Raw genomic sequence first — 15,937 nt, 5'->3', positions numbered from 1 at the left:
AATCAGTGTATGGAATAAGAAGTGGTGTCACAGATTTGTTGAGTGCTGCCTTGGCAGCAAAATCAGCCGTTGTGTTCCCAGAAATGCCAACATGGCTGGGTAACCAACAAAAGACGATGCCGCACTGGCCAGTAGCAAGATCATTATACAATTCAATAATTTCTATTAAAAGTGGATATTTACAAGAAAGATTTTTAATAGCCTGAAGGCATGAAAGAGAATCAGAAAAGATGATGTATTGTTTATGTTTTGTGTGTCCAATAAATGATGAAACTCAGTGAAAATTGGTGAATTCTTAACAAAACTTCACACCAAAACGCAGCTGTTCACATGCACGATACTTGCACATGCTTTTCAGCAATTTGATGCATGGTCCTCGTGCAGTTCTTTTGCATTCTTTTGCAGTTGGTTCCCCCAAGTTAGTGGACAAATTCATCTTCGATGAATGAATGAATGAATCTCTTTATTTCCTCCAGATTGTAGTCCGAAGATCATTATAAACATGTACATGAAATATTTACAGCAACATAATCACAGCAATATATTCACAACACATTCATATAGTCATATATACTTGTACAAAGAAAAATGAAAGGTCTAGAATGCACAGTTTAGTGAGGGAAGCAAGGAATATAGGTATTTACAGAAGAGGACAATCATACATCTCCATGACATTTCATCAATACCGTTAGTTACTAGTAGTTCACCCCCAGAAAATAGTGATAACATTTCATCTTCAGATAATAATTCTATTTGTACATAAACATCCACATCAAAGAGATCTATAAGTTTTGAAAAGAAATTATTTCTGTTGTACATATAGTGTTCACAGTGTAGAATTACATGGCAGTCATAATCATTACAATATCTTTTGCAGAGTTCACAATGTTTTGAGAATTTTCCCCTTGAGCTGATTTGTACACAAAACTGTAATATATCTTTAAACTGTGGGTAAAAATACACCAAACAATGCAATCTATGTACACCAAAGAAATTGTGAGTCAGGCGATATCTATTTATATCTTGCCTTACACACACTTGAGAAACCCATCGTTCAGTTTCAGATTTATTTATACAATTAATAGTTATTCTTCGCCATGACGATTTACATGGAAACCTTCCAAAATCGAGATAGTCACTAAGATAATTGAAGAGATTGTATTTTAAACTGGTTTGAATAAGTGTGTCACATATACTGTGTAAGACAACTGTTCTATTTTGAAAGGTGGCTAAATGTACACAGAAAATATCCTTAAATGAAGAATTACACTTGCTGTTGCACAGTTTGCCGAGAAATAATAGTCTACATTTATCTATATAACCATCCATGCTCTACATTCCAAGGTTACCTAGCACTGAAGCAGAGGAAAAGCGCTTACCGAAACCCTGAACGCATCTGGCAAAATATCTATGTGTACTTTCTACCAAGTCATAATCTTTACCTCGAAGAAAGGGTTAAAGTTCACAACCGTAAAAGCTTGTTGGAAGTATCATTCTTTTCCATATTGTAACAGAAGAAGTAGTGTGGAGATCTTTACCATTTAAACCAAGATTTTTTAGAGAATTTACACAATGCCGTGCTTTCTGGCAGTATGAATATACTCTAGATTCTGGGGATAGTTCAGACGAAAGTAAAATGCCTCCATACTTAATACAATCACTTATTGGTATGTCTGAATCATCAAATTTGAAAGAATAATTACCCAGACGTTTCTTATATTTGCAGAAAATGACACAAGTGCTTTTAGAACCGTTATACGTTAGACGCCACTTACAAGCAAAGCTATAAACAGTATCAAGTGATGATTGAAGACCTTTTGGAGAAGTGGAAGCAAGTGTTGTGTCGTCAGCCAATAGAATACATGGGATATTAATGCCACTTACACAAATGCCATTGTTCAAATCTCTAAGTTCATATATCAAATCATTAATAAAAACAAGGAAAAACCAGGAAGACAAGACTCTACCTTGCCCAACACCTTGCTTGATAACATATTCATTTGATCTCAGACCACAATATTGCACAAAAGCAGAGCTTGATGTATAACTTTGATATAGGAGCTGCCACATTTTGCCCTTTATGACCATTTGATATAGCTTTAAAAAGAGTCCATTATGCCATAAGCGATCAAACGCCTTCCCATTGTCCATAAAGGCTGTATAAACGGGAGAACCTCTGCTTAGATAATATGATAAGCTTTCATTTAGAGTAAAAACTGAAGTGGTTGCTCCATGTTCCTTTCTAAACCCAAACTGGAACTTGTCTGGAAATGAGGGTATGTATTCTTGTACCCAGATTTCTAGTCTAGCCAATAAGTGTTAAGAGTTATTCCTCTATAATTTTTTGGATCATTTTTCGCCTTTTTACCTTTATATATTGGGATAACTACACCTCTTCTGAAAGTGCTAGGGACATATGCAGATCCTAGAATAGAGGTAAAAAGTGCCGTTAATGTATTAACGATGTCATCACCACCATAAATAAGATGTTCATTGTGAATACAGTCCGGTCTAGGAGATTTATTTTTGTGGAGATTACTGATATGTTCCTTTACTTCATCACTTTCAATATGTTTACATAAAATATCTTCTTTGCAGGAGGATTGTTTCTGGCTTATATTTCTAACCTTCCTGTCAACTGTTATTGGAAAGTTGTTATCAAATAATGGAGAGTAATGAGGTTTGGTGAGATCTGCAAAGTAATCACCCCATAGTTCACAAATATCTTCTGCTGTATTTGCACATTTATCACCAAATACTAGCTCTTTAACAACTTGACTCTGTCGCCTCATTTTGCGAACTGATTTAAAGATAGTACCTATATCAGCATCGGAACACCTTTCTAATTCGCTACTTAAGTCTGACCGCTGTTTCCGTTTAGACTTACGATGTAATCGTCTAAATTCCCGCTTAGCTGATTTGTAATTAATGTACAAAGGCGAGTTACCAACCAACCACTCGCGTCTAGCTACACGCATATTGTAATGCAAATCATTAAGTCCGTCTGATTTCCAGTATGGCTTTAAATGTGCTTTAAAACCACCCGAAGGAATACACCGGGAATGCGGATTGTAAAGCATTTATAACATTACATGTGTATGATTCAATTTCATGGGGAGGTAGGGGATGAGGTGGGATAGTAATTTTTGAGAGAAGTCGGGAACTCTCGTCGCTGTATACGTTAATGTCACATTGGTCAGCTTTTTGCCATTTTGGAAAATAGAGGCTATCAGCTTTGCGTACATGTTCCTGTTGTCTAGATACAGTAACAAGACATGGGTAATGGTCAGATACAGCGTAGCTACAATCATCCATTACACAACAATAGGCAAGCTGACCGGTCAGGTGTGACGGGAGGAGTATGTAATCAATGAGCGATTTAAATCTGCTGTCCTTACTTCTACATGTATGGTCAGGCCCATGGTTGCGTAATGTACTAACTGCATGTATAAAATGCCGTTCTGTGATATAGTTATAAAGCACACTATCACGTGGGGATAATGTGTTTTTACAGATATCTGCATTGAGGTCACCCAGTATAAAAGTATCACCCTTTTGACTAAGGGTATCATACATATCAAAGAGGTGTTCAAGTGCAACTACATACACAGAGTGCAGAACATTAGTAGAAGGTAGTCGAGAAGATATTACATACATATCAGGGTATCCATGTGCATATACAACTGCAGCAACAACAAATTCTGTCTTGTTTGCAATTGCTTTCAATGGTTCACTATAACTTACTATCATGCTGTTATTGCTTTCACTGCTTCACTATAACTTACTATCATGCTGTTATTGCTTTCACTGCTTCACTATAACTTACTATCATGCTGTCATTGCTTTCACTGCTTCACTATGACTTACTATCATGCTGTTATTGCTTTTACTGCTTCACTATAACTTACTATCATGCTGTTATTACTTTTACTACTTCACTATAACTTATTACCATGCTGTTATTGCTTTTACTGCTTCAATTTAACTAACCATCATGCTGTTATTGCTTTACAATAACTTGCTCTCATGCTCTTATTGCTTTTACTGCTTCCAATAACTTAGTGCCATGCTGTTATTGCTTTAACTGCTTCGATCCCAATAACCTACTGTCATGCTGTTATTGCTTTTACTGTTTTGCGATAACTTTCTATCAAGCTGTTATTGCTTTTACTGCTTCACAATAACTTACTGTCATAACTTACTATTAACAGGAAAGCACAAGATACGAAAGTCTATCATCAAAACAAATGGTGACTGTTAAGTTACGATAGAAATATCAGCAAAATGTATATCTAGGCTGTAAACAATGCAGTTATGAAATGAACAAGTGGAATATATGCAACCCTATATATAATAAATAGCCATGGACCGAATCGATGGATCGATCTGATCCGACTTACACGAACCAAACACTATAGTAAATATAGTTAGCAATTAATACAATAAATCAAAACAAATCCAATACCCCCACCCCCCTTCGAATTAACACATAAAACAACTAGAGATCCCAAATCTAAACGATTTCTTCCCGTGCTTTCCTAGCCAAGTCAGGTTTGTCTCGTCCTGATGTCACCAGCCAAATGTTCATGACAAACATTATTTTGGCTTATTTCATATTTCAATTTGAGACATCCTCTGGATGTGGAAAATAGTCATTTATCTCGATAAAACTGAAGGCATTATTTTGAAATGGTAATCATCTATCAAACAATGGCAACATTTTCAACACTGCTGAACAATAATCGATCACATCCATTAGAACTACTATTCATGTATGACAGGCATGAAAAATTGTAGTTCTAATGGTTCAATACACCTGCTTTGACATTCTCTTGCTAAACTAATAATTGATTCTCCAGAGGGTTGTTTACGTAACATAGGCAAAGCAGACAGTATATGCCGTATACAGAGCAAACTTGTCCAACGGCGCAGGCAGTTCTGTGATAGCTTGTGAACCTTAGTACAGAAGCACACCAAACACTTCACTGTTTGAGCAATTACTATATTGCGTAAAAACTGAAAACTGAAAATGGGGTGCTTCCACGTTATAAGCTTTGCGATCGTTTGTATAACTTGTGTTAATAGAGCACACACGGAGAAAATGTGCTCAAAGTTTGATGATGTACCACAACTAAGGAAAAACCAGCTACTTCCTGGTAAGAAAATATTTTCAACAATGACCGATGGAGTCATGTTATGTGCACGTTTATGCCTTGGAGCTCTCCTGTGTGGTTCGTTCAACTTCAACATCAGAACTGGTGTTTGTGAACTCAATGACGTCACTCTTGGAACAGAAGTAACGGAAGTAACCCACACACTAGATTATGTTTTCTCCGAAGTCAACTCGTGGCCAAAGGTAATCTTCATGATCTCAGTGTTTGATTAGTTTCTCCTTGTGGGGCTATTGTGTTGCTTATTTGAATACCGCTCCGGGGTACATAAATATAACAATCGTGAGGAAAAAGCGTGTAATTATTTGACACATTAATTTGTATCTTAAAACTACCCAAGGAAGTCGATTCTCTATGATGGGTAGCCAAAGAATACCACAAATTTACTGTATCTGGGAGAAATGACTTGACATATTTTACAATAGATAGATTGAAGTTTGGAACGGTCTCTTAAATTGTAGTTTGTAGTGTCTTGGGAGGGAGGGACAAGATTACTCAAATGTTTTGGAGTTAAATTGTTATTAATTTTATAAAACAATGTTTGGTTTTGGGTCTATCTTTGCGTGCATAGTGGTTGGAAATTTGTCTTTATATTTTTATGACTCGTACCGCGAACAGCACTGCAAATAGTTCAAGATGAAGTTTTTCAAGAGTTAGTGCTTGCTGTTTGGTACAAATGTCCCAAATGTGACAAAAATAATCAAAGTTAGGCAAAATAAATTGTTGGTATATTGTTTGTAGGGCTTTACAATAGAGACGATATTTACAGTTTACCATGGGTGCAACCCTTTTTACCCATACAATTAAAATGATCAGTCGCGGAACAATCATGCTGTAAAGCGAGCCCCAAATGTTTTTGACTATTAACGTCATTAACATTACTATCATTCATGATTAAATTTTGCTTTGGGTGGGGCCCTACTTTACGAGAAAATTGTATAGAATCTGTGTTATTAGGATTAAACGTATTTTGCCATTTGTCAGCCCAATCCGAATTTTTACGTATATCATTATTAAGGCAAAGAGCCGTTTCATCAGGATCGTCTATTATAAGATAAAGTGACGTGTCATCTGCGTAGAGACGGATATTGCTGTTAATTCCTTCAACGATGTCGTTGATATAAGCTATAAACAATAGGGGTCCTAAGTCACAGCCTTCGGTCACCCCAGCTAAGATTGATCTTTGGATAGACCTGTTACCATTTATAACACCTCGCTGAACTCTATTGTCCAGATACCTCCCATGTCATTTCAACAGGTTACCCCCTATACCATAACGTCTTAGCTTATGTATAATACTTTTATGCCAAACCATGTCAAAAGCCTTACTTACGTCACAAAATATAACCCTAATTTCCCTTACCGCTATCTAACGGCTATTGTGACGTCGTGTCCCATACCGCTGCCATCGACTGCTTTCGCTTGCTCTGACTGGAACATGTATGCCACCAGAATGTAGGTTGAATGATGTGGGCTGCCAAAATATGGAGCAGGATATAAGAACATCGATCTGACACAACGCCTATGCTACACACAATCGAGGAAAGAAAAACGGTTTTAAAATTGATTGAAGTTCAATACTGAGTGTAACCTCCATGTGATCCTCTGAAGGGGCAGTCTACGCCATTCCTCGTGTAAAGCAGCTTCCGATTGGGCCAGGTTTTGTACAGGAGGATCCTCTTGTTGTGAGATATGTCAGGGGGTGCTTAACTAAGTTCTTTTTGTATAGATATTGGCGAAATCGAAATTTTGCCAATTACATTATTTCAAACTATACAAAACATGTCACATAACATTGTGTGACTTTTATGGATTGTGGAAAAATATTATATACATGTACTATATTTTGCATGTATCTCCTGTCAGAGACTTGCCGGAGTGTGTGTAAGCCACTCGTGCTTAGAGTCCCGGTACTGTCAACCAAACAACGACAGTGACTATTCCTGCAAGCCTTTGAGTGAGTATAAGGATGAAAGGCATTCACGTCTAAATTTTAACATTTTAATGCCATATTGAAGTTTGTTTCTTATGGTGCTTTGGACACTACTCACAGTGAGCATTGTGAATGTACTTGATATATTCGTCATGTCATCATTATATTGCTCATTCTCCATGATGCCAATATGTTTGTCTGTCTTCTTGCGCACTTTATTTCATGCATTTATGCGATGTCCATAGTGGCATGATACAGGTAAAAGCAGACATGGGAGATTTCCGATCTTGTTTCCTGCAAATACCTTGATTCAACATCATCTTCAGATCCACAGGATTGGCACAAATTAGTGACAGACTTTTCAAGGCACAAAGTATTGTCCACTCGAAATACCTCACCTAATCATTATTTATACACAGTATATCTAGAACATTCCTTGTGAACTGATACTTTTAAAACATTTTTCGATCAGAAGACATGCCTCTGTCTTAGTACTTCCAATAAAATGTTTTCTCCTTCCGATGCGACATGAACTAAATTACCACATATACTACAGACAGAACCTTTGGATTTTGGAGAATATAAGTAATTTTGAAGTTTTTGTGAGACCCAGTTGTCCAGCCATAGGAATCTCAGAAGATGCTGCCCTAAGCTGGTATCCCTGCTTGATTTCAAAATAGATTTGGAGACACTTGATACTCATTGCCCCGAAAACTGCCCACTACTCTGACAGTAGGAGGGAGAGGTGTTTCGGACAATAAATATTCCTGACACACACACTTTCAGCAGTAATGGGTGATAAGAACCTGTGTACATGTTGTGAAATTCCAAGAAATTATCCCTCTGCAGATTTGTTTAGTCTCTGAAAATATGTTCATTTCAGAGACTAGCTGTTAGTCTAAGATGGGTCGTTGGCAGGCGTATTCGAGGCGTATTTAATCAAGTATTGTTGAAAATTGTTTCTAATATCTGTCATCAATGTCTCTGTTGCGTTTGATGAAAATGCTTCAGTTCAAGGTTTAATTTAGAGTGGGGTGGCTTTACATAAATGGTGACTCAACACCGGAGGTGATCCTATATGTAATGAACAGATTGAAAACAGGTGAAATACACACGTTCAACAAAGATTACTGTTGGCACAGGGCGAAGACAAAAAAAATCACCACAAGTGTTCTTCTTAAGCTCGACAAATTGAGAGAAGAGACCTGAGACAATTGACGTGAATCGTCAAAACGGAACATGTATGTTGAGACTAACGACACATGTACCGAAATCATCAAACCTATATTATGTCTGGCCACTATATTTATATCATATTTTTTTATTTTGAGGACGTTCTAAAGGCTCAATCTTGACTAGTTCAAATACTTGAATAATAAACCTCTCACAAAGCATGAGTGACAAATATGGGAATAATGTATAATGCAAGTATGGGTGATACAGGAGGAATATTGGTTATAAAAAAATCGGTGCAAAACCATGCATTTTAATTTGTTCATTTAATTTGTTCAAACTATACCCGAGTACCATAATACATGCTTACTATCACGTAGTTCATATGTACTCAATTTTCCAGGGCTTGTGCGTATGTTTTATGGTTTTGGCTGCAGCTTATTTTGAGTCTTTTCCATTGGTTTTATGGTACACATATTGATTTTATACATTTATATCTGAAAGTACATTCATATTGTATAATTAACGATGCCTTAGTTTAATTAGCCAACGAAAGGCATGACCATATATAGTTGCCGAGTGTTGACACTGATTGGTCTCTCTGACGTACATATATACCCCTGGTGAAATTAAGCAAATCACGTCACCCACGACGTCGACAGAATGTGGGAGATGATATTTATACTTGCTGTTTTTATCTGGTGTATGGTTACTTTCCCCCACTTTACGGTCGCTATTGCCTTGTGCTGTCTGAATCATAGGTTCGTTTTATCTATTGATTACCTTGTTTGTGTCCAGCAAAGTAGGCTGAGGTTGTGACAGTTGTATTGCTGTTGTAATGTCCCTGTGAGCAGTTTGCAAGGTACAGGTTACTCCCGTCGGACTAACTGTCTACGTTCACGGCATTGTTGTCTGTCTTTAGTAGAGGGGGGAATCAGCCGTTTCCGTGCAGTAGCTGTAAGCGTATTGGCGGTTGTTCTGCCTGAATAGTGTATTCCGATGGAGTTCAAGTATGATGATGATGGTGTTATGACGAAAACATAAATATGAAGAGCTAGTACTAGTTTTATTTACCCGTATAAAATACTCGTACGCTTCGATAAATTGGCATCTCGGTTTTAGCAGTGTAAACGACAAGATCTGGACTTACTAACAACACACGACAAAAAACAACAACCCAAAAACTGATCATTTGTTAAAACACGAAGGTATTTTCCCCTTTGGCTTTAAAAAAGATCTCGTAAAATGGGCAAGTTAAATATAAACGACCAAACCCTTTCCACATCCATAAGCCTTTCATTTCGTCCTAAAAAGAATCTGCACTGTTAAAACATAACTCTTTCTCTACTGGAATATTGTTTCTCCTTCGATTCTAAGTGTAGCAGCTCCACACCCGTAGCGTTTCTTTGTGTTCTTGGTAATAGGGTTTGACAATAGTGTTCTGTGGCGTAGGATTCTTAAATGTTCTATATCCTCTCCGCTTGGTTTCTCCCGATCCCATATCCGCCTAAAATTTCCTCTCCCAATGTGACATAAACCTTTCAAATGATGCTTTATGTACACGTCTCAATAATAATTTGTTTAGTGAGAGTTAATAACTTACCGCCGCCTTGACTTATATTTCAGTAATGTCACAGTAAGTCAGTTTGATATGGAAAAGTCCCGAATTAAACAGGCTGAAGTTTGTTTGACGATGTTGCATCTGTGTTGAAGCCAACGATGGCATATATGGTGCACACAAGCCTAGAAACAATCACAGCTGACCGGGTTTCGAATTCATGATAAAAATTTCAAACACGCCTGAGAAGCGCAACTGTCAACAGCCAAAATCTATAATTGTTAGGCGTCACCAGCGCCCATACACATGATATATCAGATGTATCTAAAGAAGAAAATAATCCATTTTGTAATTCATTTTTCAACAGTGGTTACATCGTGCTCCGATGTGCAACAGTGTCAACCCGAGAGTCCAGATGGCGAGTACTGGCTCCATGTGGGGAGCCATCCCTTCAACCAGACCCGGATATACTGTCACGACATGAATACAGAGAATCCTCGGGAGTATGTAACACTTATAAATGAAAACTATGGCTTCTACCCAGGAATTCGCTCCCCGGGATGTGGTGGTGAATACCTCCATGCAGGCACGGAGAATCATCAGTGGTTCCAAAAGATTAGATTGGATGTCAAGGTGAGTAATCAGGTTTACCCTATATGGAAGGTTGATGTGACTCCACCTAAAAGATCATATTTAATTCCTCAATATTCATTCATGATGACCGAATTTAATCAATAAGTGGCCTTCAATGTTATTCCCAATAGGATTTTGGATATGTCATGTATTAAAGTATTTTAATTTGTCATTAGCACTTACTTCAGAGAAGCAATTGTCGGTGGAGCAAAGATTAGCGCAAACATATCGAATTTAGCTCCATCACAGACGATGCTTACTTAATACAGAGCAGGTACGCTTTATAATTTACTGTTGGTATGACACGACTTTTATAAGTGGTCTTATGATCTAACGAAGACGATACGGTACGCCTGGAAGTCGTGAAGGAATATAGTCACGACAATATAATCCATGACAGTCATTAAATGTTTGAGTCAGACCTATTTCTTCCTCCTTCCAAAGCACATGACTGTAGTGAAGAACGACTACACATTCGCCAACTGGACAAGCAAGGCAAAGCCATACGGCAGGGCTGCTGACTGCTATACCGATCACGGAAACAGTGTGGCAGTGTGTGGAACTAAAGGACGATTCAAAATTGACTTGAGGGGAACTGGATTGGCTGTCGTGCCAGAGGTAAGCATCTATGACACAAGTTGCACAGAATAATAATTAGTCTCGAACTTTGCTGTCCAGAAAATTAGTTAAACAGTACAACATCTTCAAATTCGTTTATGCTGAAAAGCCAGTCATCTTTTGGGTTATGTCAGCATGTGAAACTAATGTCATGTTTGTGAGAGTCTACGGTTTCACTGATACTTGCTGATCAATTGGAGACCTGTACGAGAAGAGGGACTTAAGCTGGGGAAGCGGTATGTTAACTATTATACAAACAACATGTTGCACGCATTTCCAAACGTATTACAATCGAATGAATTTAACGTTTGTAGTACATGTAAAATCCAGGTGTGAATTCATAATACGTTCACTGTGTTTCTGTTTGGGGATCACAGGGTAATGAAAACCACCAGTGTAACTAGACTAACATCTAGTCTCTATCTCTAGGCTAACATCTAGAATCTGAAAAGAACATATGTTACTATGCTACTATCTCCATCTGCATTGTTATACGTAAGTTGATATGAGCGGTAGGTGAGGTGAGGTGAAGTTGGGTTTAACGTCGTGCTTGAGAATATTTTTTGCTCATATGACGACGTGCATGCGTGTGTATGTGTATGTGCGGCTGCTTGTACTAGCCCAGACTGAAGCTGGTTTTATAGTGCTAGCCCACTGAGATACCATGCCGCAGTGAAGCATGAATACCCCATCAGACCTGACTCCGAGTTGACCAGTCCTTGTTGTACCCATTAATGCCGAGCGCCAGGCAGGGACCAACAAGTACCATATTTTAACGTCTTTTTGTATGACGCGGTAGGGGATCGAACCCGCGACCTTCCGCTCTCCGGGCGGACGCTCTAACCACTACACCACGGAGGCGGTCTTAAGCGGTAGGATTTCCAAGAAAAGCATAATTTGTATCTCGCCATGTTTGATCAACAACCTCCAATATAACATACCACAATATAACACCACATTTTAATGAGACTTTTACGGGTCGGTGTTTTGTAAGGTTCCTCGCAAGAGGTTGTTGTCTGAATGTATATGAGGGAGCGAGTGAGTTAAGTTTTAGGCCTGTCATTCCAGCAATACGTTGTAATCATGTGGGGAATCGAACCTGGATCTTGTTTGGGATGAGCGAACGCTTTACCCACAAGGCTATCACTCCGCCCCTCTTAATTTTTAGGACTGAGAGGTACTGAAAACGTCTATTCACTCACTGCATTGGATATTTGGAAGCAAATAATACTCTTACAGTAATCTAAAAAAAGTTTGTTTGTCTGTTGCAAACGCGAGTCACTGCCATTAAAGACAATACTGTTGGAGATACATAAACATTGCTATGATCAAAGACGGATTGAACAGTTGATTAGTCAGTTTGTCACTGGAGTGTAAAATCCCCTGGGTTTGTAACTAAAGTGAGCTGCTGAACCTTGGTCACAGACGATGTATTCGTGTAATGGAAACATTGAAGTGAAAAGGAATAACTAACATCTTTGCATTCTTTGTACCTTGTGTCATCACTCAGTTTACATTTAAATAGGCGCCACAGTTTACATTTACATAGACGCCACAGGGTACACCCATGGATGCATATATTCCCTGTAGAACACTGTACAAGATATCTATGTACCCATGTAACCATAACGAAGTGCCACAGAATCACATTTGTTACAGCTCACTTTTTCATTGCGCTAGTGAATACTTAACGTCGTCTTAATCTTGATGAAAAAAACTCAAACATTTATTGATCGCCCTATTCACAGTGATACAAAAAGGTGCAGAGAGTCTAAAGTTTAAGTTTATAACTGCTTGATATAATATATGATGAATAGGTTTCAAGGTAGGAGACAGCAAATGGATATATACGGTATCCGCTGGGGTTATAGAGTGATAAAGGTACAGATATGAAAGTTCAAGTAGGCACTATCTTCAGTGTTTACAAACATCGCATCGGCTTTATCTGTCGGCTATCGAATCAGAATTCTCCAGTGTGAATCTTGAGAAACTACCGAGATAATTGTCAATGATTATCAAAAGAATGATTTACATACTGAAACTGTCTAACTGGGACGTAGCGGATGATTTTACAATATTGGCCAACTTTAGTTATACAAATCGTAATAGAATTTCGTGAGGACACTATCATAGTGGGATCATTTTCCAAATACAGTACCAGTACCCGCATTCTGGGACAACATGCAATTTATAAGTAGTATTTGTGAGAAATGAGAACACGTGTTTCGACTATAGAGTTTCATTACATGATACAGTGAGTGAGTGAGTTAATATTTAACGTCACATCGGCAATATTTCAGCCATATCGTGACGAGAACAATTAAGTTTATGCATTTACTTGATACAGAGGTTATTATGGTAAACATACTATTTATTGGGAACAGACACCTTCGCCTAGTTTTGCTAAGTACAATCTTTGTTCCTGATACAATATATCTATCACCCAAAATACACTCCAGCGAACCTGCTAAACTCAAGAGCTGGAAGTTGTTCATGTTTAAAAGACTACGGCGAAACCCACAATTTGGGATAACCGATTAAATCAAATGACTAACCTCACTCACTCTTCCCACGTGCAGCCAATGCTATATGGTGTATCGTATTCATGTATGTCATATATCGATATATTTGTTATGAAAGACACAGGATTGAAAAACTTTATTTATCGTCCTAACTAATTCTAACAGTGGTTACGAGAGTCTTGGGTGTGAAAAGAACAAATTCAGTTGTAGATATATACATGAGCATTAATGAAGCTCACCTGAATGCTTAACATTCTGGTCAATCAGGCGATCATACCATTGCATACTAGAATGCACATGTAAAATCCGGTAGTACTAAAGACTGACTTTTCTTGACCTGGCAAGACATAGACTTTCAGATAAGGCACGATGACAAGTTATTGGCATGCATGACGCAGGGATGGCCTGTGGCATCATCGGTACTAACCTGAATATTAACAATAGTGTTATTAGTCGATTTGAGAGGAAAAGCGTGGCCACCGGTGAAGTAAAGGATCGTCCAAGACCTTGACCACCAATAATAAGACAGTCCTATTTCGTTTGGCAAGCCCCACTGCCTTATGCCGAAGAGCTGCGTCGGCACTGTCAACCAGTACTATGACAAAAATGTTGTGGGCTGCTGGTCTGAGCAAAGTCGTTCCTCGCAGATAGGAACAGGCACGACCGTCTGGCGTGGTGCAGGCAACATGAGAACTAACTGTTTATTGGCCTTATGAAAGTATCTATCTTCTACACAGAAGATCCATGCAGCTGAACCCTTTAGTGGTAGTTCACTGTCTTATATTTCTGGGGGGTCGCCTTTCATACGACTGCAGGTTGGATCTTATTACAATACTTGGAACACTCAGTTGTCATCGTTATCAACATGAAGTGCTGCTGTTGTGCCACATTTTGATATCCGTCACCTTGCAAGTCGTCCGATATTCATTGTTGACAATGCTAGGCTTTACCCTTCGAAATATTACTGTGGTTCCATCAAAATGTTTGTGACGGTCTATTTTTGACGCCAAGTTCGAGCCAACGATCATCCTGTTCACACCTGAAGGAATTGACGCAGGCACTTCATGAGGAATGACAGAACTTTCTAATGCTGTGAATTCGACGTTTCATTACCAGTAAGAGGAGATTGACAGATGTTATCCGTTATGTTATAAGGGGCGGCTGCTCCTGCCACTGATGTGGTCGCCAGTGGTGTTTCATACAATCATATTAATCATTTGAGAATCGTTCTTTGTGATCATACTTTCCGACATTGTTGATATTTATTGTTCATAGTTTTTGTGTATTCCTCTCAGATTGCAAAGGAAATTGTTACCAAATATAAGTTTTTCTTTTAATCAGAGTAAACTATGTTACAGTTACCATTTCAACAATCTGAATTTGGTTTTAAAGCATGTACAAAAATACAACAACGTGTAGTGTTTTCGTACTTATCATAAATAGTGGATGGTGCTTGGTTGGTGCGCATGTATATATTTATTTATTTTTGAGGGTCTCGTGATAGATGTCGCTTGATATCATCCCCCAAGCGATATCTCCTCTGGAAGACAGGAAATATTCAGGAACTCTAACTTGTTTGTACTGCGTAAAATAACGAGTGCTAGATGAATGCCATATCCTTTCCTTCAGAGATAGTCACGATACAACATCTTCGAAACTGGCGATTTGTCTAAGTATTTGTGTGACAGAACTAGTCTCTGATTATTTAGTTTTATCTGAGTGCATGCATCGGTGAATATGTTAACAAGTGTATCACTTTCTTTCAGACTTACCGTCGATATCTGCAACAACTGTAACGTGTGGTTAACTCTTTAAGTAGATGTGGACCGTTAGAGAGGGTGGCTGAATGCCACAGTCTAATTTTTGTCAAGTTACTCCCAGGGTTACTGGATATTTTTTGAAAGCCACTTTGCACAGATTTACAATTAAATCGCGTTCTGTCAACTGAATGAAGGAGGAAAGCCCGAATTTACGAAAGTCGAGTCTTAGCCCTTTACAACTTTGGTGAAATGATCATGATCGGAGCGAATCTTGGATTTGAACCCAGACTCCATTGTCAAGTTTTGGTTTTAGTTTTAGGCCGCTTTAGCAATATTCCAGCAATATCACGGCTTCACACATTGCACCCATGAGGGGAATTGAACACCTGGGTCTTGGGCGCAATGAACGAACCCTTGAACCACTAGGCTCCCCACGGCTGATGGAAATGACTATGACTGACTAATAAGGTCAAGTAATAATATGATCTACAAACAGTGTTTATGAAAGGGTTCGGGGCACGGACATGGTCAACCTTTAGATATTGATAAACCAATCGTGGAATTGTGAT

At 38.4% G+C, this 15,937-nt stretch overlaps 1 protein-coding gene across 1 annotated transcript in view; it reads left to right on the top strand.

The window, feature by feature from the left end:
- Positions 1-15,426, top strand: part of LOC124265272 (A disintegrin and metalloproteinase with thrombospondin motifs 9-like) — a 41,155-nt gene extending 25,729 nt beyond the window's left edge. The window contains exon 6 of the mRNA XM_046700061.1: positions 15,375-15,426. Within this exon, the coding sequence (XP_046556017.1) occupies positions 15,375-15,415 (41 nt within the window). The 3' untranslated portion in view covers positions 15,416-15,426. The remainder of the gene's footprint in view (positions 1-15,374) is intronic.
- Positions 15,427-15,937: the final 511 nt, after the last annotated feature.

Source organism: Haliotis rubra, unplaced genomic scaffold (assembly GCF_003918875.1).
Source record: "Haliotis rubra isolate DU_JTF1 unplaced genomic scaffold, ASM391887v1 Scf97, whole genome shotgun sequence".
NCBI lineage: Eukaryota > Metazoa > Mollusca > Gastropoda > Lepetellida > Haliotidae > Haliotis > Haliotis rubra.
This window is presented reverse-complemented; position numbering and strand designations above follow the sequence as displayed.